Raw genomic sequence first — 26,716 nt, 5'->3', positions numbered from 1 at the left:
TGTGCCATAAAGCCTACTGTACATACGGTAATGCAGCAATACAACATAGCACCTGGTAGGTTACGTTATTATCATAGGCCTGGGTCGTGCACTTTAGGGCAGAGAACGGAAAATATATATTTTTACATTTTGCAACGGTAAATTAAAAAGGGTTTCTGATTGGACATTTCCATTTAGACCCTCCCTGCTTCAGTCTGTTTTCTTCCATTTGGTGCCTATGAACAAGACCCTGCTGTCATTTAATTGACAAAGCTGCACACGTGATCCCGTTTGTTAGCCTACCAATTAGCTTTGGTCAAACAGAATCAATGGGCTATCAACAGGTGTTATGTGAAGAATTGTGCATTATGTACCATGTAAGCCTTGCAAGGGAAGTTCAAGTAAAGGTTTCAACTAAAATAAAACTTCAACAAAATTCTAACCGAGGATGCTCTTTAAAATGTGCTAAAGGCATGCATTGTGAAATAGTTAATATTATAAAACATATCTAATATGCAGAGAGAGGAATTAGAATAACTAAACAACTGAAATACCAGAGCCAATCCCAGCGGGCAAAACTGGTAGTAATGACGTCAATGACGTCATTAAGGTTGTAAAATAACGTTTTGTAAATGTATTTTTAACAACCAGAAAAATAGATCTTCATCTAGTTGTAATCGGGTTACACTTGACCAGATGAGAACCAATATATGACGTCTTTCTTGATTTCATCATGAAAACAGAGGTTGCTTGGTTATAATCTGGTGATATGAAGTATTCTGAATCCGAAAATCAAGTTTCTAACAAAAGAAAGTAATATCACATCACATGCAACATTTTGCCTGCTTGGGATAAAAAAATGTTTGCCTCTGTATGGGAAAGAGAACCCACGTGAGAAGAGAATCCACAGTCAAGTGAATCCATGCCATGCTCTTACTTTACAGTGAAAGATAAAGAAGTGAAAGAAGAAAAAAAAAAAGACGGGCTTACCGGACTTCTCCGCTACAAGAGCAACAGATGGAAGAGACAGAGAGACGGAAGAGAAAGGGAAGAGGAAGTGAGAGGAGGGAAAGATATTCAGATGTTCTGTACATTCCCGATAATTTCACTGGCTAGAATTAGCTGTAGCCGTCTCAAGTTTCAACAAACAGATTCATATACAGTAATAGTTCATATAACGCCAAAGAGAGCTAGCAATTTTCAGCAAATTTATGTGCGGGCCTGCATATTTAAATGAACACAACACTATTTCCACATAAAACAGTTCAATCCTCGCAATATTATCACATAAAACTGACCCATCGCCGCAGTACAAAAAGAGAGCTTGCAATTTCAACTAATCACCACACATTTGCTGCATAAAGTCAAGCCAGACGTCAACAAACTTTATCCCTCGTCAGCGCATTTTCGCAACAAATTGGACAAAATCGTTGCATATTGCCGTATAAAATTTCTGAATTGCAGCAGGAAAATCAAGCATTTTTGACAGCAAATATCACAACAACAAAAAACCAAGCTAAATCCAAGAGAGAATGAGTTACGGCCGTGACCCTTGGTCATAGCAACCCGAGTTCAAGCCCTGGTCAGGTACATTGCACTTTAACCTACTTTACTAGGTACAAATCTAGGGTCAACATCCCCTCCCCAAATCCTATCCTTAACCATTAGTGGGAAATATGCTAAACTAACCCAAGAGCAGCATCTTGGGATAACTTCATCCTACTCCAATTACATACAGATATAACATCAAGGGCTCACCAGAGAGGGAGATAGAGCCAAGCCCCCAACTGAAGCTTTCAGTTCGTCCATTGATGGGACGGCACACTTGGCAGTGTCGGAAGGCAACGGCTTGATCTTGATCTTGAACTTCCTCTTGTCGTCCTCGTCCTCCGAGTCGCTGGAGGAGAAGAAGTGCTGCTTGCCTTTGGGAGCTGGTGAACACTCGTTAAGGAACAATATATTTTTCAAAGAGTCACATTAGAGAGGCGCCCAGGGGTAATCTTGGTACCCGTAACCTAATCTTGGAAACCCAGAACAAAAATCTTGCGTTACTGTGTGACCTTCTCCATTATGGTTGGATACATTTATGTTACGTACGTCTGTACAGGGTTGTAAGTAAGCATTTCACTGTAAGGTCTACACCTGTTGGGTTCGGCCCATGTGACAATATAATTTGATTTGTCCATGAGACAAATCAAATTAGACAAAGGAGCACCAAAAGCATTTCTAATAAACTAAATGACTAAAGATTGTCCAATCCCTATCTTTCGGGTACATCAATGTGTAATTTGATCCCTAAATGAAATTAAGGGCATCAAAGACCAATCCTCACACATACTCTGGACCATATCGAGCCAAGTGCCTATCAATTTCCCTTGCCACAAAATGTATAATTAGCGTTAGCATACATCCGTTCCAAAGACACAAAGGGTGCATTTACTAAGGCAGCCTAATTCTGATCTTTTACCCAATTATTGGCAAAAGATCTGATCTGATTGGTCAAAAGATTCATTTGTGGCAAAATATCAGAATTGGGCCAAATAGATACTTTGTCAGACAGAAAGCCAATAGTCGCTGGAGCACAAATGGTGCAGCAATATACAGTACGCCTGTCTGACTCCGTCTGGTGTGGCCTAGTTTACTATACTGCACCTGCTGTTGTCCCTGATCTAGGATCAGATTATCCTACCCCAAATCCTAATTGTTATATCTCACTGCTGATGGTAGAAGATCTCACTGAATATTGCCCTACCCCTAACCTTGTCCAAAGGCTCAATTGCTAATCTGATCCTGGGCCAGTGATTACAAACATACATTTTCTATGTTATTGAAAACCTTTTAGGTGGGATGCAACAGAGATAGACAATGGGAACAATGGCATGGGTCCCCAGATCCTCTTATTTGACTCTGCCCTGTTACCCAGCCTGGCTGTTCTGACTAGACGTAAAATAATACTACATTTGTATCGGTCCAATTAGTATGTTTTGTTACGTTTGGTATGGTTACATAAGACAGAAGGTTATTTAAGACAGGAACAAAAAGAGGGAGGTTGGTCAGGGAGGATGGGTGTGTGTATAACGCCAATATCTAGCAACCCAAAGGTTGCGAGTTCGAATTACACCACGACAGTGGTGTTCAAAGTCGGGGACGCGACGTGGAAACTGCAGTGGGGTCAATAAATTAAAATAAAAAATGATTGGGAACAAAAAATTATGAGTGCAGATTCTTTTATGGGTAATATACAAATGTTTTTGAGAAAGATAATTAAAAATATATATATGTATTAAGTAAATGTATTTATTGGATTCCTTTCAAGAGATGAAAATGTAATGAATTGAAGGTTATTTGTTAATGTTAAAATCTAAATGTACAGATTTGAAGGTTGTATCATTAGATTTGGTGTGGGGTGGGGTGGGGTCGTGAGAAATTGTTGTCAAAAAAATGGGGTCCCCGCTGCAAAAGTTTGAATACCACTGCACCTTAGCATTGAATACCACAACTTTAGCGTTGTAGCTAATTAGCTACATTTTAACTACTTCACAACTACTTACAATGTTAGCTAACCCTAACCCCTAACCATAGCCACCTAGCTAGCTCTCGTTAGCCGTCGGAATTCGGAACATATCATACGTATTGAAAATTTGTAACATATTGTGCGAAGTAACATATCATATGAAATGGATGATGGACATCCACAAATTCATACATATCATATAAATCGTAACATATGATATTAAATCAAATCAAATTGTATTAGTCACATGCGCCGAATACAACAGGTGTAGACCTTACAGTGAAATGCTTACTTACGAGCCCCTAACCAACATTGCAGTTTAAAAAAAATATGGATAAGAATAAGAAATAAAAGTAACAAGTAATTAAAGAGCAGCAGTAAAATAACAATAGTGAGACTATATACAGGAGGGTACTATTACAGAGTCAATGTGCGGGGGCACCGCCAAGTTGAGTGAATATGTACATGTAGGTACTAAAGTGACTATGCACAGATGATAACAACAGAGAGTAGCAGTGGTGTAAAATGGAGGGAGACAAATGTAATTGTACTATATTACGTCTACCCCTGAGTTCAGGTTGTGTTACCTTTTCACCAGTGTTGGGGAGTAGTGAACTACATTTAGTTCAACTGGTAATATAACTACAATTTGCAGTAGCTTGTTGGTAGTTGAACTAAATTCAAATCTTAGTGTTTTCAGTAGTTAATTACTACTATTTACATGTAGCGGTGTAGCTAACTACTGGAACTACACACAACTCTTTTTTGCAAAAATTAAAGAAAATATGGGTGATGTAGGCAATACTTTTCTTACATTTCCGGCATCAGACCTGCCTAATTTTTGCTTGAATAATAGTTTGTGAGTTTATTAATAGCCTAAATTACACATTCTGTTAAATAACATCTGACTCCAGAGTGATCTATTCTTGCAATTTGTAGTCTATGACATTTCAGATTTAGAACGGACAGTTTAGATGAAGTGAATTACTTTTTAAGTAAACTATATGTTTCTTAACGGTAACTTTAGTGTCGCTTAACTTCTTTCAGTGTGAAGTAATTGGAAGCTTGGTAAACTAGCTTCCCCAACACTGCCTTTCACCTACTGGCCCTCTTTTGGTCCTGCAGGCAAGGGTCACTGACATGTAGAGCATAAAGATAGAGAGCGATAGAGAGGTGGTCTGATTGATTTGGACTATTTAACACTGAGCTCCACTGGCCCAATGACTCAGCTAGCTAAACAGGTCAATAACTTAACAGTCAGTGTCCCAAGACACAGCATAGCTTCCATCCCTGTCTGCCCCGAGTTGGGCAGGAATCAGGGATCCTCTGCACCAATCAACACTCGCCACCCAAAGAAGCACCTTCAATACCTGACCTAGAAGAGCCACACCAATTTTAAAAAATATATTAAAAAATGCACTTGTCTTTTGCTCCTAGCACTGACTTTGCTGTTCCGGGATTCATACAATGGCATTGAGGAGTATACCACCTTAGTCATCAGCTTCATCAATAAGTGCATTGACGATGTCGTCCCCACAGTGACAGTACATACATATCCCAACCAGAAGCCATGGATTACAGGCAACATCCGCATCAAGCTAAAGGCAAGAGCTGCCGCTTTAAAGGAGCGGGACACTAATCTGGACGCTTATAAGAAATCCCGCTATGCCCTCAGACAAACCCTCAAACAAGCAAAGCGTCAATACAGGACTAAGATCGAATCGTACTACAACGGCTCTGACGCTCGTCGGAGGTTGCACGGCTTGAAAACTATTACGGAAACCCTACAAAGGGAAACCCAGACGCAAGCTGCAGAGGTGACGCGAGCCTACCAGACAAGCTAAATGCCTTTTATGCTCATTTCGAGGCATGCAACACTGAAGCATGCACGAGAGCACCAGCTGTTCTGGATGACTTTGTGATAACGCTCTCGGTAGGCAATGTGAGCAAGACCTTTAAACAGGTCAACATTCACAAAGCCGCGGAGCCAGACGGATTACCAGGACATGTACTCAAAGCATGCGCGGACCAACTGGTAAGTGTCTTCATTGACATTTTCAACCTCTCCCTGACTGAGTCTGTAATACCTACATGTTTCAAGCAGACCACCATAGTCCCTGTGCCCAAGGAAGCGAAGGTAACCTGCCTAAATGATTACCGCCCCGTAGCACTCACGTCGGTAGCCATGAAGTGCTTTGAAAGGCTGGTCATGGCTCACATCAACAGCATCCTCCCGCATACCCCCCCAACAGATCCACAGATGACGCAATCTCAATCGCATGCCACACTGCCCTTTCCCACCTAGACAAAAGGAACACCTATGTGAGAATGCTGTTCATTGACTACAGCTCAGCGTTCAACACCATAGTGCCCACGAAGCTCATCACTAAGCTAAGGACCGTGGGACTAAATACCTCCCTCTGCAACTGGATCCTAGACTTCCTGACGGGCCACCTCCAGGTGGTAAGGGTAGGCAACAACACGTCTGCCACGCTGATCCTCAACACTCCCTGTTCACCCACGACTGCGTTGCCAAACACAACTCCAAAACCATCATTAAGTTTGCTGACGACACAACAGCGGTAGGCCTGATCACCGACAACAATGAGACAGCCTATAGGGAGGAGGTCAGAGAACTGGCACTGAGGTGCCAGGACAACAACCTCTCCCTCAATGTGAACAAGACAAAGGAGCTGATCGTGGACTACAGGAAAACAGGCTCCCATTAACATCGACGGGGCTGAAGTGGAGCGGGTCGGGAGTTTCAAGTTCCTTGGTGTCCACATCACCAACAAACTATCATAGTCCAAGCACACAAAGACAGTCGTGAAGAGGGCACGACAAAACCTTTTCACCCTTAGGAGACTGAAAAGATTTGGCATGGGTCCCCAGATCCTCAAAAAGTTATATGGCTGCAACATCGAGAGCATCCTGACCGGTTGCATCACCGCCTGGTATGGCAACTGCTTGGCATCTGAACGTAAGGCGCTACAGAGGGTAATGCGTACGGCCCAGTACATCATTGGGGCCAAGTTTCCTGTCATCCAGGACCTAGATAATAGACAGAGTCAGAGGAAAGCCCATAAAATTGTCAGAGACTCCAGTCACCCAAGTCATAGACTGTTTTCTCTGCTACCGCACGGCAAGCGGTACCGGAGCGCCAAGTCTACGACCAAAAGGCTCCTTAACAGCTTCTACCCCCAAGCCATAAGATTGCTGAACAATTATTCAAATGGTCACCGGACAGTTTACATTGACGCCCCCCCATTTGTTTTGTACAGTGCTGCTGTTTATTATCCATGCATAGTCACTTCACCCAACCTACATGTACAAATTACCTCAACTAACCTGTACCCCTGTACACTGACTTGGTACCGGTACCCCCTGTATATAGCCTCGTTACTGTTATGTTATTGTGTTATTTTTTATCACATTTTTACTTTAGTTTATTTGGTAAATATTTTCTTAACACTTCTTGAACTGCACTGTTGGTTAAGGGATTGTAAGTAAGCATTTCACGGTAAGGTCTACATTTGTTGTATTTGGCGCATGTGACAAATACAGTTTGACTGGATTAGATAACTACTTTGTTGAGGGAAACTGTACTTGTGACGATTGTGCTATGTTGTTGTCTCACCTAGCTATCTTAAGATGAATGCACAAATGTAAGTCGCTCTGGATAAATGACAGAAATGTCAAATATTTCTTGGTGCCCGGCAACAGCACTAGGTCTCAGAGCTGGTGACAGCACTTGCAAGATTCCCACTACTAGTGCACCGATAACTAGCTAGCCATTCTACATCAGCTACATCTGATAAAAGGATATTTTCCCCCTCCTCTCCAGGTCTGAGACTGAAGCCCTCAGCATCCACATCTGGAGTTGCCTGTAACAGGAAGTAAATATGTATAACTAAGTGGTCAATTCATGGTTTATGACATTGTGTGCCAACAAACACAGTCACTTCTCTCATGCTTGTGGTTAAATATATGCACACAAAAACCGCAATCCTACGTTTTTCATAACTAAAGATGTTTGAAGATGCTTGTTTGTTCAGACTCACACAAACTTTATGTACGATTCTGAAAACAGAGATCACGTTTTGATTCCAAATTCAATGTTATATGAGGATGATTGATTGCCATAATCAGGAAAGCTATAGGGAGCAGAAGCAGAAGTGACATCTGGTTGTGGGAAGTACATTTTCAAATGTGGTTTGTCCTTTGTGGTTGAAACGATTATAAGCAAAGTATTGCATGAACGGTTTTGAACTTTTAATATGTCTTCATTTTTATCGTCACGTCATGAGTTCGAGTTCTGACAACCATTTCCCTTTGTGCTCCCTATACCTGCTATTGCTTATTCACTAACCCATTGTATTACTACTAATTACTGACACTATAGAGGGATTATTTACTGCACTGTGCTGTATGAATGTACTTACATATCGATCCCAATCAATCTCCCCATAATAGCCATTTGGAGCCCCGTTGGTCTTTTTCTGTGATAATGGAACGTGTGAGTGAGAAACTCTCATAACACCAAGCATTTTATATACCCATATTTTAAATACACATAGCTTGAATAAAACAACAACAACACAATTCACAATGGCGAAACATTCAACTAAAGTAAAGAGAAGTAAAAAAAAAAAAAAAAATAAGAGTGAAAAATAAGGGTATCAAGGACATCACATAGATTGTTTACCCCATAGTCTACCTTTCTCGTGCTTACTCCATCTTTGTCAGGTGAGCCCCTGTATAGAGAGACACGAGAGGAAAGGACAGAATCATCAGGTAAGACTACTTTGACAATAGTAGTGAAAAGCTCAGAAGTTCTAAATGACCTCTCTAATAGCTATCAGACCAAAATAAAAAAACAACACTGGGATAGATCATAGACGTTCAACATGCAGTAATATGCAAACCGCATGTCTATGGACTTGCAATCAAGTAAGTGTTACCAAAGTAAATCTAGCTGCTGAATTATGTCATGTTTTTAATGTCTTGGTGCCAGGTGTTTAATTCTGCATGTTAAACTGTCTACTCGTGCACACTGACGTGAAATCTGTATCCTTCTCTTTCTTTCGTAACCCGAAGGCCTTCCTGGTACGTTTTTTCAGTCCTAGCAGTGAAGAAAGAGAAGAAGAAGAAGGAGAGAAAGTGAATTAGAGAGAGTAATGAAATACTGATGGGCATTTCCATGTAAAAGGACCCATGAGCACCAACATGTAAAGTTCATAGAAGCATATCAAATAGGGTGTCAAATGAAAGCTAAGAGTATATTTTTGGGAAATGAAGGCATCGATACAACCATCTTAAAAAGTAGGCATAAGTAACGGCTTTGATTTCTGGAAAACATGTTCCAGAAAAAGGTCTTAAAAGGTATCAGAAAGTCACAATAATGTTGACATAAAGATCCCTGCAAGCTAATATCAACAATTAAATGTACTTTTGGAGAAATTGTTTATCTTCTGTAAGTTTCAGAAATATTGCCAAATGCTATGTAATTCCGTTACTAAAATCCCACATATCTTTTTCTAATTTGTCTCCCTCATGAGGAGGGTGGATAATGAAAGTTCACAGAAGTAACAAGTAATGATAGACCTACCAATTAGTTGTAGTGATCTATTTTTGCATGAATTATTAAGTGACTAAAACTCGTAATTCCGTTACCAAATAGCGTAATTACTAAAGAATCAGTAACGGAATTACTGCAATTGAATTGGCTACAATGGGAAATCATAATAGTCTGGACAACCCCTCCCTCTCTCTCTCCCTCTGCCTCTCTCTCTTCAGTTAATATCACCTCCCCCAGCTCTTAGGAACACCTACCCATGAGCCCCCTCTCTTTCCATTTACTGTAATAAGCATCCTCACCCACTTAGCACTGACCGACACCGGACTTCAATGGACATTGAAAAGTAGTAGATGGCGTTGTGTGGGCGAACGGTTTGCTGATGTCAACGTTGTGAACACAGAGCCCCATGGTGGCGGTGGGGTTATGGTATGGGCAGGCATAAGCTACGGACAGCGAAAACAATTGCATTTTATTGATGGCAATTTGAATGCACAGAGATACCGTGACGAGATCCTGAGGCCCATTGTCGTGCCATTCATCCGCCGCCATCACCTCATGTTTCAGCATGATAATGCATGGCCCCATGTTGCAAGGATCTGTACACTATTCCTGTAAGCTGAAAACGTCCCATTTCTTACATGGCGACATAGTCACCAGACATGTCACCCATTGAGCCTGTTTGGGATGCTCTGGATCGACGTGTACGACAGCGTATTCCAGTTCGTGCCAATATCCAGAAACTTCGCACAGCCATTGAAGAGGAGTGGGACAACCATTCACAGGCCACAAGCAACAGCCTGATCAACTCTAAGCGAAGGAGATGTGCCGCGCTGCAAATGGCGGTCACACCAGATACTGACTAGTTTTCTGATCTACGTCCCTACCTTTTTTTAAGGTATCTGTCCAACAGATGCATATCTGAATTCCCAGTCATGTGAAATCCATAGATTAAGGCTTATTTAATTTATTTCAATTCACTGATGTCCTTATATGAACTGTAACTCAGTAAAATCTTTGAAATTGTTGCCTGGTGCGTTTATATATTTTATTTTTTTGTAAAAAATGCTCAAGCTCAGTAAACTTGGTTTTGAAACATTGATGGACAGCAATATTCAAACCTTGTCTCTGATTTTCAAGCATATTTAAGTCAGGACTGAGACTGGACCATTCAGAAACACTCAACATCTATTGGAAAGCCTTTCTGGTGTGTCTTTGGCATTAACATTTGTGTAATTTATCCCAGGGATAGGTTTTCAGAAGACTGAGGTGGGATTTCCTCTAACTTTTTACCAGGGCTTTGCTCCTTTCATATTTTTCTTTTATTCTGACCAAATTTACTGAGCTTGGGCAATTTAGAATGGCACCGGAAAGGATGGCTACCATTTTACGGGCTCCTAACCAACTATGCTATTTTGTATTTTTTTTGCAACTTATTTTTTTACTTATTTTGTACATAGTGCTGCTGCTGCTGTCTCTTATGACCAAAAATAATTTCCGGACATCAGAACAACGATTCCTCACCTCGAACTGGACAAAGATTTTTTCTTTAACGAGTCCGATGCAAAGGATATAGTGCGTTCTCGGGAACGGACCCAAATCCTTGTCATTTGCGTGAAGAAAAGATGGAGAAAATGGGGGAGGAGGTCTGGCTGCCTTCTAAGAATTCGTAGGCGAATTCTTAGAAGAATTCGTTCTATTGGTCAATGTGCAATCATTGGAAAACAAAATGGATGATATACAATCAAGACTATCCTACCAACAGGACATTCGAAACTGTAATATCTTATGTTTCACTCAGTCGTGGCTGAACGACGACACGGATAATATAGAGCTGGCGGGATTTTCCATACATCGGCAGGACAGAGAAGCTATGTCTGGTAAGATGAGGGGCGGGGGTGTCGGTCTATTTGTCAATAACAGCTGGTGCGCGACGTCTAATATTAAAGAAGTTTTGACGTATTGTTCACCTGAGATAGAGCACCTATTGATAAGCTGTAGACCACGCTATCTACCAAGAGAGTTCTCATCTGTATTATTCGTAGCCGTCTATTTACCACCACAAACCGATGCTGGCATTAAGACATCACTCAACCAACTGTATAAGGCCATAAGCAAACAAGAAAATGCTTATCCAGAAGCAACGCTCCTAGTGGCTGGGGACTTTAATGCAGGCAAACTTAAATCAGTTTTACCTAATTTCAACTAGCATGTCATATGTGCAACTAGAGGGAAAAAAAACTCTACACCACCTTTACTCCACACACAGAGACTCATGCAAAGCTCTCCTTCGCCCTCCATTTGGAAAATCTGAACATAATTCTATCCTCCTAATTCCTGCTTACAAGCAAAAACTAAAGCAGGAAGTACCAGTGACTCACTCAATACGGAAGTGGTCAGATGATGCGGATGCTACGCTACAGGACAGTTTTGCTAGCACAGACTGAAATATGTTCCGGGATTCATCCAATGGCATTGAGGAGTATACCACCTCAGTCATCGGCATCATCAAAAAGTGCATAGATGATGTCGTCCCCACAGTGACCCCACAGTACATTTCCCAACCAGAAGCCATGGATTAGAGGAAACATCCACATTGATTATCATGGAACCTACCAGGTACAAACCTAAATCCGTAAACACGGGCACCCTCATAGATATCATCCTGACCAACCTGCCCTCTAAATACACCTCTGTCTTCAACCAGGATCTCAGCGATCACTGCCTCATTGCCTGCGTCCATAATGGGTCTGCAGTCAAACGACCACCCCTCATCACTGTCAAACGCTCCATAAAACACTTCAGCGAGCAGGCCTTTCTAATCGACCTGGCCCGGGTATCCTGGAAGGATATTGACCTCATTCCGTCAGTAGAGGATGCCTGGTTATTCTTTAAATGTGCTTTCCTCACCATCTTAAATAAGCATGTCCCATTCAAAAAATGTAGAACTAAGAACAGATATAGCCATTGGTTCACTCCAGACCTGACTGCCCTCGACCAGCACAAAAATATCCCGTGGCACACTGCATTAGCATCGAATAGCCCGAATGGATGGCATACCAGTGGAAGTATACCAAACTTTTTTTGATATACTCAGAGGACCATTAATAGGTTGTTTTAGCCACTCCTATATAAATGGTAGATTATCGGACACGCAACAAGAAGGTCTGATATCATTATTACTGAAACAGGACCCGAGTGGTGTATATATAAAGATCCTGTCACGATCGTCAAAGGGAGTAGACCAAGGTGCAGCGTGGTGAGTGTTCATCTTTGTATTTAATTATAAATCAGAACACTACAAACAAAAGCATAAACAATGACAATAACGTCTTGCAGGCTTAACAAGCAGTACAAAAATAAGATCCCACAACTACAGGTGGGGAAAGGCTGCCTAAGTATGATTCCTAATCAGAGACAACGATAGACAGCTGCCTCTGATTAGGAACCATACTCGGCTCAACACAAAGAAATAGACATCATAGAATGCCCACCCCACACCCTGACCTAACCACATACTGAAACAAACCCTCTCTCAGGTCAGGGCGTGACAGATCCAGTCCATTTAAAAAATTGGAGGCCTCTTACACTTCAGTGTTGTGATGCAAGAATCCTAGCTAAATGCTTGGTGCATAGAATTAAAAAAGTATTGTCAGATATTATTCATCCTAATCAGACAGGTTTTTTACATGGACGATACATTGGAGATAATATATGACAAGTACTGGAAACAATAGAATACTATGAAATATCGGGGAAAACGGCCTGGTTTTCATAGCTGATTTTGAAAAGTCTTTGGATGAAGTATGACTGGAGTTTATATATAAATGCCTAGAATAAACATTTTGGGGAATCTCTTAGAAAATGGGTTAAAGTTATGTATAGTAACCCTAGGTGTAAAATAGTAAATAATGGCTACATCTCAGAAAGTTTTAAACTGTCTAGAGGAGTAAAACAAGGTTGTTGCCATCGAAATGTTAGCTGTTAAAATTAGATCCAACAATAATATTAAGGGATTAGAAATCTGTGGCTTAAAAACTAAGGTGTCATTGTACACTGATGATTCATATTTTCTTATAAAACCACAATTAGAATCCCTCCACAGCCTCATAGAGGCTCTAGATACTTTTGCTATCCTCTCTGGATTAAAACCAAATTATGATAAGTGTACTATATTACATATTGGATCACTAAAAAATTCAAATTTTAAATTACCGTGTCATTTACCAATAAAATGGTCTGAAGGGATGTGGACATACTCGGTATACAAATCCTCTCACTCCAATACATTTTTATAGAAAGTTAGCAAAAATAGATAAGATCTTGCCACCATGGAAAGGAAAATACCTGTTTATTTGTGGAAAGAAATCCCCCTGATTAACGCTTTAGTCATATCACAGTTTACCTATTTGCTTATGGTTGCTTTTTAAATTATATGAACAAAAAATATTCCATTTTATTTGGAATGGCAAGCCAGACAAAATTAAAAGGGCCTATTTATATAACGAATATGAATTCGGAGGGCAGAAATGATTAAATATTAAAGCATTAGACCTCTCACTAAAGGCATCACTCATATAAAAGTTATACTTAAATCCAAACTGATTCTCTAGTAAATTGGTAGGAATGTCTCCCCCATGTTCAAGAATGGCCTTTTTCCCTTTATTCAGATTACAACTGCTCACTTTCGGTTTGAAAAGGAAATAATCTCCAAAATATCGTTATTTTTTAAACAAGCTTTAGAAAGTTGGTTGCAATTTCAGTTTAATCCACCTGAAAAGACAGAACAAATAATACAACAAACATTGTGGTTAAATTCAAATACACTAATTGATAAAAAAAAAAGAAAGTACATATTTTTCGATGAAATGTTTAAAAAAGGTATAATTTTTGTGAATGATATCATAAATAGGACTGGTGGAGTTATGTCACACATGCAGCTAACACAGACATATGGAAATGTCTGCTCTACCCAAAATTACAACCAACTAATTGCAGCATTACCACAAAAATGGAAGAGGCAAGTAGAAGGAGAAAAAAGTAAGGAACTTGTCTGTCGGCCCTGCATTAAAGAACATAAATGGTTAAAGAAAAGTGTGATAAATAAAAACATATACCAATTTAATTGAAAGACCAAAAAAATCGACAGATGTGCCATTTAAATTGCAAAATAGTTGGGAAGAGATTTTCGATGTACCCATTCCATGGCACATGGTTTATGAATTGACACGCAAAACAACGCCGGATTCAAAACTTCACATTTTTCAATTAAATTACTATACAAAATTTTTGCAATGAATAGAATGTTATATATATGGGGGATATAATCTTCCCAGCTCTGCAGATTTTGCTGTGAGGAGGCAGAGTCAATGGTTCAGTACTTTTGTGAAGCATCACAGCACAGTTGAAAAATATATGGCAAATAGAAATCCAAAATGGATGGTGTTAAGAGATAGATGGGAGGGGTTGAATGGAGCTGAAGGTTGGGACTAATAATAAGATAGCCAATGTAAAACATATGGGGTCTGTAAAATGTATATAGGTTAAGAAATTTTGTGAAATAGCACAGTTACAAATAGAAATCAAACTGGATGGACATCAGAAATAGAGGAAGGACTAAAAACAAACAAAATATATCTATTGTAAAATAGATTGTGTCTGTAAAATGTGTATAATATGTATAACCTGAAGGAAGAAGCCTAAGAGTTGTTGTTTATTAGTTTACTCCAATTGGGGGAAGGGTGGTAGGGTTTGCGGGGAATAATAAAGGTATATTCCAAAAAAAGTATGTATATCTATATAGGTATGTGTATGTATATATGTGTATATGTATGAATGTTTATGTATGCCTATGCATATGTATGGGTATGTACATGTATGTATATGGATATATATATTTACCAAAAAAGATATGGGGAATTGGAAATGATGCAGACAATTACATTGATGGAAGCAACAATCTTTCCACAATATTAAGCAGATCCACCCCTAAGGAAAAAAAATAAAAAACCACTAAGCTAAGGACCCTGGGACTAAACACCTCCCTCTGCAACTGGATCCTGGACTTCGTGACGGACCACCCCGGGTGGTAAGGGTAGGCAACAACACGTCTGCCACGCTGGTCCTCAACACTGGGGCCCCTCAGGGATGCGTGCTTAGTCCCCTCCTGTATTCCCTGTTCACCCTAACGACTGCGTGGCCAAACATGACACAACAGTGGTAGGCTTGATTACCGACAATGATGAGATGGCCTATAGGGAGTTGGTCAGAGACCTGTGGTGCCAGGACAACATCTCCCAAATGTGTGAGCAAGACAAAGGAGCTGATCGTGGACAACAGGAAAAGGCGGGCCGCACAGGCCCACATTGACATTGATGGGGCTGTAGTGGAGTGGATCGAGAGTTTCAAGTTCCTTGGTGTCCACATCACCAACAAACGATCATGGTCCAAACACACCAAGACAGTTGTGAAGAGGGCACTGACAACACCTATGCCCCCTCTGGAGACTGAAAAGATTTGGCATGGGTCCCCAGATCCTCAAAAAGTGGTACCATAACGCCAAGTCTAGGACCAAAAGGCTCCTTGACAGCGTCTACCCCCAAGCCATAAGACTGCTGAACAATTACTCAAATGGCCACCGGACTATTTACATTAACACCCCCCCCCATTTGTTTTTACACTGCTGGTACTTGCTGTTTATTATCTATGCAAAGTCACTTTAACCCTACTTATATGTTCAAATTACCTTGACTAACCTATACCCCTGCACATTGACTTGGTACCGGTACCCCCTGTATATAGTTATTGTTATTTTATTGAGTTACTTTTTATACATTTTGCTATAGTTTATTTGGTAAATATTTTCTTAACTCTTTCTAGAACTGCATTGTTGGCTAAGGGTTTGTAAGTAAGCCATTCACAGTGCATGTGACAAATGAAGTTTGATTTGATTATGACAAAACAATGGATAAATGTTTCCTAGTTGTGCAAAGTTGGTAGAATATTATTCAAAGTGATCAGCAACTGCAATGGCTGACAAATGTGCTTCCACCAAGTATTAACTCTGGGGTGTGAAAACATACGCCATCAAGACATCTTCACTTTTATTTATTTTTGTCACACTTTCTATAATTTTTCTAACACTTTGAAAATATGAAGTAGGATGTGTAGATCGGTAGGAGAAAAATCCAGATGTACAGTATGCTTTATTCCTATTTAATTTGAAGGCAACAAAATGTGAAGAGGGTGTGCAGACTTTCACTAGGAACTGTAAGACAGGAACACAATCACCACATTTGTACAACCAAAGACAATACAGAAATGGAAGAAATGGCAGTAGTGATCAATTTATACACCCCATTGAGCCTGTGAGAAATCTAGCTACGGCGGCCATTCTGTGCCAAAACTGAGGCCAAGCCCCCTCCAGGGTTGGTAGTTGGCATCATACAGTGTTGTAATCAGGGCAACTGGAAAAACCAACACCCTGACACAGTTTAATGTGTGGACACAGCGAAGAGCTCAGGGCCTATGTCCCCTGGAGGGATCCCATGTTGGTACAGTTTAAGGTGACTTTGAAGCACAGGTGGAAAAACGTAATACTGGGGACACATAGGGTGTGGGTGCGGTTTTTTTTTACAATAGTTCTGTCCATTTAGGGTACCGCTTGTGACTCAAGGGCACCCCCAGAAGCAAAAGTTCTGTACAGACACTTTAAACTAACTGTCCAGTGAAAATCGCATTTTTAAAAGTTAATATTCTATTAAAGCAGCCTTTCTTACAGTATGAGTCGCGGACATGTTAATGGTGGGAGTAAAAACATATACAGTACATGACCAAAAGTGCTCGTCGAACATCTCATTCCAATATCATGGACATTAATATGGAGTTGGTCCCCCCTTTGCTGATATAACAGCCTCCACTCATCTAGGAAGGCTTTCCACTAGATGTTGGAACATTTCTGCAGGGACTTGCTTCAATTCAGCCAGAAGAGCATTAGTGAGGTCAGACACTGATGTTGGGCAATTAGGCCTGGTTCGGAGTCAGTGTTCCGATTCATCCCAAAGGTGTTCGATGGGGTTGAGGTCAGGGCTCTCCGCAGGCCAGTCAAGTTAATCCACACCGATCTCGACAAACCATTTCCGTATGAACTTCGGTTTATGCACTGGTGCATTGTCATGCTGAAACAGGAAAGGGCCTTCCCCAAACTGTTTCCACGAAGCACAGAATCGTCTAGAATGTCATTGTGTGCTGTAGCATTAAGATTTCCCTTTACTGGAACTAAGAAGCCTAGCCCGAACCACGAAAGACTGCCCCAGACCATTATTACTCATCCACCAAACTCTACAGTTGGCACTATGCATTCGCACAGGTAGCGTTCTCTTGGCATCTGCCAAACCCAGATTCGTCAGACCACTCCAGAGTTCAATGGCGACGAGCTTTACACCACTCCAGCCGAGGCTTGGCATTGTGCATGGTGATGTTAGGCTTATGTGCGGCTGCTCGGCCAAGGAAACCCATATCATGAAGCTCCCGACGAACAGCTGACGTTGCTTCCAGAGGCAGTTTGGAAGCTACATGCTTCAGCACTCGGCGGTCCCATTCTGTGAGCTTGTGTGGCCGTTGTTGAGACATTACCACTTCAGAATAACCGCACTTACTGTTGACCGGGGCAGTCTAGCAAGGCAGAAATTTGACGAAGTGACTTGTTGGAAAGGTGGCATCCAATGACGGTGCCGTGTTGAAAGTCACTGAGCTCTTCATTAAGGCCATTCTACTGCCAATGTTTGTCTATGGAGATTGCATGGCTGTGTGCTCAATTTTATACACCTGTCAACAAAGGGCTGAAATAGCCGAATCCACACATTTTTGACACTACCGGTCAAAAGTTTGGGGTCACTTAGAAATGTCCTTGTTTTTGAAAGAAAGCACATTTTCTGTCCATTAAAATAACATCAAATTGATCAGAAATACAGTGTAGACATTGTTAATGTTGTAAATGACTATTGTAGCTGCATTTTTTATGGAATATCTACATAGTTGTACAGAGGCCCATTATCAGCAACCATAATTCCTGTGTTCCAATGGCACGTTGTGTTAGCTAATCCAAGTTCATCATTATAAAAGGCTAATTGATCATTAAAAACTGTTGTCCTGATAAACCTCTCTAGGGTAGGTGGCACCAAATCGTCCCACCTACGTAACAGCCAGTGTAATCCCGTGGCGCGTTATTCAAAAACCAAAAAAATGCAAAAACTTCAATTTTTCAAACATATGACTATTTTACACCATTTTAAAGACAAGACTCTCGTTAATCTAACCACACTGTCCGATTTCAAAAAGGCTTTACAACGAAAGCAAAACATTAGATTATGTCAGCAGAGTACCCAGCCAGAAATAATCAGACACCCATTTTTCAAGCTAGCATATAATGTCACATAAACCCAAACCACAGCTAAATGCAGCACTAACCTTTGATGATCTTCATCAGATGACAACCCTAGGACATTATGTTATACAATACATGCATGTTTTGTTCAATCAAGTTCATATTTATATCAAAAAACAGCTTTTTACATTAGCATGTGACTAGCATGTGACTAGCATTCCCACCGAACACTGCCGGTGAATTTACTAAATTACTCACGATAAACGTTCACAAAAAGCATAACAATTATTTTAAGAATTATAGATAAAGAACTCCTCTATGCACTCGATATTTTAAAATAGCTTTTCGGTGAAAGCACATTTTGCAATATTCTCAGTAGATAGCCCGGCATCACAGGGCTAGCTATTTAGACACCCAGCAAGTTTAGCACTCACCAAAGTCAGATTTACTATAAGAAAAATGTTATTACCTTTGCTGTCTTTGTCAGAATGCACTCCCAGGACTTCTACTTCAATAACAAATGTTGGTTTGGTTCAAAATAATCCATAGTTATATCCAAACAGCGGCGTTTTGTTCGTGCGTTCAAGAAACTATCCGAAAGGGTAAATAAGGGTGACGAGCATGGCGCAATTCGTGACCAAAAAATTCTAAATATACCATTACCGTACTTCGAAGCATGTCAACCGCTGTTTAAAATCAATTTTTATGCCATTTTTCTCATAAAAAAGCGATAATATTCCGACCGGGAATCTGCGTTTAGGTAAACAGACGAAAGAAAATAAAGCATTCGGTCGACTCGGGCACGCGCCTAAGCCCATAGTACTCTGATCGGCCACTTGCCAAAAGCGATAATGTGTTTCAGCCAGAGGCTGCCTCGATATCGTTCAGCTTTTTCCCGGGCTCTGAGAGCCTATGGGAGCCGTAGGAAGTGTCACGTTAGAGCAAAGATCCTCAGTCTTCAGTAAAAAGAGCCAAGATGAAACACACCTTGTCAGACAGGCCACTTCCTGCATGGAATCTTCTCAGGTTTTGGCCTGCCATTTGAGTTCTGTTATACTCACAGACACCATTCAAACAGTTTTAGAAACTTTAGGGTGTTTTCTATCCAAAGCCAATAATTATATGCATATTCTCGTTACTGGGCAGGAGTAGTAACCAGATTAAATCGGGTACGTTTTTTATCCGGCCGTGTCAATACTGCCCCCTAGCCCTAACAGGTTAAAGAAGCAATAAAATGGATATTCTGGCCAGCACAGTCACCGGATCTCAACCCTATTGAGCTGTTGTGGGAGCAGCTTGACCGTATGGTACGTAAGAAGTGCCCATCAAGCCAATCAAACTTGTGGGAGGTGCTTCAGGAAGCATGGGGTGAAATCTCTTCAGATTACCTCAAACAAATTGGCAACTAGAATGCCAAAGGTCTGCAAGGCTGCAATTGCTGCAAATGGAGGATTCTTTGACGAAAGCAAAGTTTGAAGGACACAGTTATTACTTCAATTAAAAAATCATTATTTATAACCATGTCAACATCTTGACTATATTTCCTCTTCATTTTGCAACTAATTTCATGTATGTTTTCATGGAAAACAAGGACATTTCTTAGTGACCCCAAACTTTTGAATGGTAGTGTATAGAGTGTACTTACTGTTGGGAATTGTAGCATATACAAGCTGCAGTTTCGAAATGTGGTTGAGCATCAGCAGTTTCTCTCTTGTTACAGTATGTCAGTCACTGACAGTCACTTAATTAGACATGTCAGATAACAATTTTTAGGTAGGTAAATTAGTCTAGCCAGCTATCATGGCCGAATGCCGACCGGGCATGAAGGGCACGTGCCCAGGGGCCCTGACCTCCAGGGGGCCCCCATTGCTTTCTCACTCAGACATCATATTGTGTGTATGTACAGTACTGATTGATGCTACTGACTGTAAATGTAATATATGAACATGTAAATGATAAATGTAGGCCTGGAATAGTAGGTCTCTGTGTTGTTTCTCTTAGTAGAGTTAGTACAGAACCTTTTAGTTCTATTTCTGGGTAGAATGGCAGGAAATTAGCTGTAAAACCACAAAAACTATTTCTCTGCCTCATGGCATAATGTGTAGATTTGCAGGAAATATGCTTTAAACATCAACATTTTTTTTACGTCTCATGGCAAAATGTGACTCGTTTCAGGAAACTAGGCATATGTCGCATGTCACTACTTCACAGGAGATGCATTTTAACGTAAACAGGAAGACCGGGCAACAATGGCATCCGTGACAGAGAGGGAGAAGCGTTCATTCTTGTATACGGGTAAGAGAGTCTTGCTAGCTACATTTTCAGATATTATACGTTTCTAATTTTGTCAGAAAGTCATTTTCATTGCAAGTTAAAGCTGGCTAGCAAGCTACATGTCTAAACAAAAGACTCCACAGTGCAAGTAACCATTTCACTGTACCGTTTTACACCTTCTGTATCCTGTGCATGTGACAAATAAACTTTGATTTTATTTGATATAGTGTGTGTTTACCAGAAACAAACATTTGTGGGTTACGATAGGGTCTAAAAAAATTAAAATCCTCCATGTTCATGAAAAACTGCTCAATAATTGGTTTCAAGTTCGTAACCCAGACACGGTGTCTCCCGTCATGCTGAACTAGCGGCATGCCGGATAGGGCCTAAAAATGTATTTTCGGCCACGTTCATGAAAAAGTGCTAAAAAATATGTTTCAAATTCATAACCCAGAAAGGTAATGTGAAGAACAACATGACCTGCACCAAAGTCAGATTAGGATATAACGTTAGGCCAACGAGATATTGTCCAAGTTCTACAATTCTCCAGTAGAATGCCCTGCTTTTATTACGTCACATTCGCAACCGTATTTTCTGTAATTAGCTCGCCATTAACTTGTAAATAAGGATCTTGTTGTGAGCTTATTTTCCTGTAATATTGAATACAAATTAGCTAAAGTTAAGAGGTTGTCAGCTTTGTGATATGGTCATCATTTGAACTGGTTAGCCAGCTAACTTAAAGTTAGCTACCTAGCTAACAAACTAGAAACGAAACAAATCGTTGTTTAGAAAGTTGCTTTTAGTTGCCTGGTTTGCTAGATTGACATATACTAAATACATTTTTAAAGAGACAGGTTTATTGGTGTTAAAATGCTATTTTGGATCACCAGGCTGCTGACGTCATGAAGCCTGCCGTTTTTGTGTTTATACTTTTCATAACGACAACGACAAGTTTAATGTCGGACGACAATAGAATGTACATGATGTCACTCCGACAACTGCATACAGACATGTTGATAGAAGTAGTATACACCAGCCTTTAGTCTTGAAATCTTTGGTTGTACACTACCATACTCACTGTTTAGCACATGGCCTCACATGTGAATCCTTAAAGAAATGGGTGGGGCTAAGGCTTAAGAGGCTGTGAACGAAGATCAACTTCCAATTACTTTTCCATTGTTCCTCAACTGTAGTGTATGATATACAGTTTTCAATCTCTGACTATCTACTTTTATCCAATGTAAAAAAACACAATTTCAAATTTTTCTACATAAGACCGAATCGAATGTGTAGGATTTCATGAAATTAACTATAAAACTAAAATGTTTCTCTCTGATATCAAGAAGGGGGCCACAAAAATGTTTGGCCTGCGAAATGGAGGCCCGCCCCAACAAAGGAGGCATGTTTTCATGCGCTTGTGTCCCAGGAAAATACTGAATTTCTAATTTGGGGCCCATACTGTAAAAGTTGTGTTAAAGAGATTGTACGAATTGGAATTGCAGGGGGATTTTTTATATATATTTGCAGGACATAACATATCATAGGAAATGGATTATGTTCTACACCACTGGTTCTCAATCCTGGTCCTGGGGACCCAAAGGGGTGCACATTTTTGTTTTTGTCCTAGCGCTACACAGCTGATTCAAATGATCAACTCATCAAAAGGCTTTGATGATTTGAATCAGCTGTGTAGTCCTAGGGCAAAAACAAAATTGTGCACCCCTTTGGGTCCCCAGGACCAGGATTGAGAACCACTGTTGTACACAATCGTGCACCATTTTCAGGAACCCATTTTGGCTACTTTCAAAATGACTGGCTGAAATTATATAAAACCCAAACACATCTTCAACTCATACCCAAGTAATGTTGTTGACTATACTCGTATTTGTGGCCAAAGCACAAATTAGAGGAAAAAAACACTTAAAAAACCCCAACTCAAACTTGTATCTCAAACAGACCTTTTCAAAAATTATTGCTATTTCCTCATAGAACACGTCGTCTTGTTGGCTCATTGGCTGAGCTGGCTAATCAGCAGTCTACTTGCATGAAAACTTTTTATGACCGGTATACACCCACACCATTCTGTTGTTGGGGTACACACAAACTATTCCAACACAGAAAAGCTGCTTTTTAACATGCCTAATACATTTATTTTATAGAAATCTGGAAACACTGGACAGTTACTTTAAGGGATTATTTTGAATCATGACCTGTAACTGGGTCTCATGGAGAAGTTAAAAACATTTCCCACTCAGTAACATGTTAATATATTTATTTTTTACCTTCTAAATATAGTTTTGTTAAGTGCATTGAATCCAAATGCAGCCTATGAAGAAGCGTTTGTGTTTGAAAACACAGTAACCAAGTTTGACTTAACAGGGCCTGTAGGCAGACAGTGCTGTAGAAGCATGGAAACGGAATTAATCATTTAACTATAGTATTACTGAATCATGAGGTCAATTTTATTCAGCTGTTTTGATGTAGGCCTAGTTTAAGCCAAGCACAATAAGTAGACAAAAACAGCCTCGGACAGGCCTTAGACACTTCTGGGATGCATCTCAATAGTCTACCATGGCTTACTCTCTTTGTTTCCTTAATTTGCACTGACATGAAAGAGCGGGACACGTGGGACGAATTGGGCATCTACCCCATTGCGTTCACCAATGTCCAATGTTTTTTTAAGGCCAGTGAAAAAAAGAGAGGGCACATGGGGATGAAGCTGCTTTAGACTGTTGAGACGCACCCAGTTTTCCCTTACCCGCTCCACTCAAGATTCTTTAATGGACAACTTAATAAAACATTGTACAGTAACACTGCACTGAATAGCAGTCAACTGGCCTCAGAGAAACCATAGGCAAGACCCTCTCTCTCTCTCTACTTCAGAATGCATCTCACAGCATCTCTATTTCTGGCCAGTGTGCCTATCTGTTACCTAAGACCTTTCAATCCCATAGAGCACCTTGCTATTCAAATGGGCACTGAGGCTCACACTACCATGGCTCTCAATGATGAATGGAGAGAAAGCCTAACATCTCAATTGTATTAGAGCCTAAGAGCTGCCAGCTTGGCATGCACGTCTACAAATGATTCAGTCCATAGCTTCACAAATAATCTGTATCTATAAACCATTATACACTTCTAATGTGAGCCATTCAATCAGCAAACCTAAGCAACATACAATATAATACAGTATTTGTTTGACAACACAAAACATATGCAATCAACTCATTTCAGACCATGTATGTGTATGTGTTTTGTTAACAACACCTACCATGTTGACATAATGTTTAAAGAAATATAACAACCAGAGAATAGACCAACTCATGTCACAATAAAAACACTATTTAATTTGCGCCATACAGAATGTTTTGATAATGTCCTCTTAATATGATAGGTGATCAGTGAATGGGCCACTGATTCAAACACATTCACATTATTTCAGCCAACACAAAAGACTTGAATAGAATACACTAGAGCTCACCGAATTCTAGCACAGTTACTATCAGCCACAACCTCAGTAGGCATAACCTTGAGACAAGACTATTAACTAATTACACACCCATCACGAGAGAGAGAGAAACACACACACACACACACACACACACACACACACACACACACACACACACACACACACACACACACACACACACACACACACACACACACACACACACACACACACACACACACACACACACACACACACACACACACACCCTGCCGAGCCGGACGTCTGCCTCATTGTGCTACACAGCTGTGGTGTGAACATCTATCCCTCCCTTACAAATCAATCCACACACACACATTGGCATCTGACAGAGCCACGTCACACTACAGATAGAAAAAAACATACGGTAGCCTAAGCACCAAAACACAGAGATGCTCAAGATAGTTAGATACCCACTAGAGCTTATTACCAAGCTATAGCACCCAAAATACTGCCTTGCAGAAGGGCATAAATAGGTAGGAGAAGAGAGGGAGGAGATGGAGGATAAAAAGGAGGAGCGGGGGGGGGCACAGATAATTACCTTCCATCATGATTGCAGATTTTCATTCCTCTGTCCCCCTCCACGGATGGAGGGAGACGAACAGATGGATAGAGAGACAGACAGGCGGATGGAGAAACCCGAGATATTCCAAGTGGCTAAATGATGCCGGGTCTAGGGCATTGCTAATTGCCGAACGGCTCCCAAGTGAAGCGGAACGTCGTTGCTCCCTCCTCCTCCACCCCTTGAGCCCAGACACCAGCACACCGGGGGTGGGGGAGGTAGCCAGGCAGGCTGTCGGGCCGACGGAAGAGGCAGAGACAGAGGCCCAGGGAAGGTGTAGACAATTGGGGGAAGGGCCCAGCGCGTTAGGCCTCAGTCGCCCCAACAGCACTGACACACGCCATCAACGAGAGGTGGATGCTGAGGTGGAAAGGCAAAGGAGAAAAACACAAAGCGAGAGAGGCAGACTGAGAGAGAGATAGAGAGCAATGGAGGGAGTGAGTATGCTGCTTGCTGATGTCACACCTGCGCTGAGCCAATCCCGGCACTCCGGCAGTCATCTGCTTTGTCACATGGCTTCTGTCCCCTGATGCCTTAACTCTTTAGCTTGGACTGTTAGCAGATATATTGTAGCCTATACATACAATTCCACACTCATTGCATTTTTCTTTTTTTATTGTATCTGCTAATACAGCAACATAACACAGGGATGCTTAAAATACATATCAACAGTATGTGGACAATTCTACATGCACCTAGTATATTCAGTTTTTTGTCCAGATGTGAAATCCTACCAAGGACGCATATCTTGATTTCTTCATGAGTGTGTGTCTGTATAAATGTTTGGTATGCATGTATGCTTCAACGGTATGCTTATTCACATCAGTATGTTTGTTGCTCTGTTTTCGCATCACAGGATGGCAATCCTTTATGCCAATGTCGCATTGTCAACAATCATCAGCACACAAACGGAGAAGGGTAGTGAGGACATCACACATACCTCAGCTTGACAGAGAAAGAGAGGGAGATTCGTCTATTAGGTACGTTAGAAGGAGGATTCAAATGTGTATGTGGGAAGGGATAAGGGTATTTATTTGGAATTGGGGTAATTGTCATGGGACAGTTTAGCTCAGAGGCATTCTATAAATAAAATAACCATTCCCTTATCGAAAATAACACATACACTTAGGTTGGAGTCATTAAAACTCGTTTTTCAACCACTCCACAAATTTCTTGTTAACAAACTATAGTTTTGGCAAGTCGGTTAGGACATCTACTTTGTGCATGACACAAGTCATTTTTCCAACAATTGTTTACAGACAGATTATTTCACTTAATTCACTATATCACAATTCCAGTGGGTCAGAAGTTTACATACACTAAATTGACTGCTTTTAAATAGCTTGGAAAATTCCAGAAAATGTCATGGCTTTAGAAGCTTCTGATAGGCTAATTGACATAATTTGAGTCAATTGGAGGTGTACCTGTGGATGTATTTCAAGGCCTAGCTTCAAACTCAGTTCCTCTTTGCTTGACATCATGGGACAATCAAAAGAAATCAGCCAAGACTTCAGAAAAAAAAATCGCAGACCTCCACAAGTCTGGTTCATCATTGGGAGCAATTTCCAAACGCCTGAAGGTACCACATTCATCTGTACAAACAATAGTACACAAGTATAAACACCATGGGACCACGCAGCTATCTTTCCGCTCAGGAAGGAGATGTGTTCTGTCTCCTAGAGATTAACGTACTTTGGTGCAAATCAATCCAAAAACAACAGCAAAGGACCTTGTGAAGATGCTGGAGGAAACGGGTACAAAACTCTACATACACAGTAAAACGAGTCCTATATCAACATAACCTGAAAGGCCGCTCAACAAGGAAGAAGCCACTGCTCCAAAACTGCCATAAAAAAAGCCAGACTATGGTTTGCAACTGCAAATGGGGCCAAAAATCGTACATTTGAGAAATGTCCTCTGGTTTGATGAAACAAAAA

The 26,716-nt window shown here is 40.7% G+C and overlaps 1 protein-coding gene across 1 annotated transcript in view; it reads right to left on the bottom strand.

The window, feature by feature from the left end:
• The window catches only part of LOC106568723 (SH3-containing GRB2-like protein 3-interacting protein 1), a 36,805-nt gene extending 11,505 nt beyond the window's left edge, over positions 1–25,300 (bottom strand). The window contains exons 1-5 of the mRNA XM_082960673.1: positions 24,759–25,300; positions 8,552–8,615; positions 8,211–8,247; positions 7,936–7,992; positions 7,245–7,377 (exon numbers count right to left, since the gene is read on the bottom strand). Coding sequence (XP_082816799.1) covers positions 7,245–7,377; positions 7,936–7,992; positions 8,211–8,247; positions 8,552–8,615; positions 24,759–24,768 — 301 coding nt within the window. The 5' untranslated portion in view covers positions 24,769–25,300. The remainder of the gene's footprint in view (positions 1–7,244; positions 7,378–7,935; positions 7,993–8,210; positions 8,248–8,551; positions 8,616–24,758) is intronic.
• Positions 25,301–26,716: the final 1,416 nt, after the last annotated feature.

The sequence above is a fragment of the Salmo salar genome, chromosome 14, assembly GCF_965601325.2.
Source record: "Salmo salar chromosome 14, fSalSal1, whole genome shotgun sequence".
NCBI classification, from domain to species: Eukaryota; Metazoa; Chordata; class Actinopteri; order Salmoniformes; family Salmonidae; genus Salmo; species Salmo salar.
This window is presented reverse-complemented; position numbering and strand designations above follow the sequence as displayed.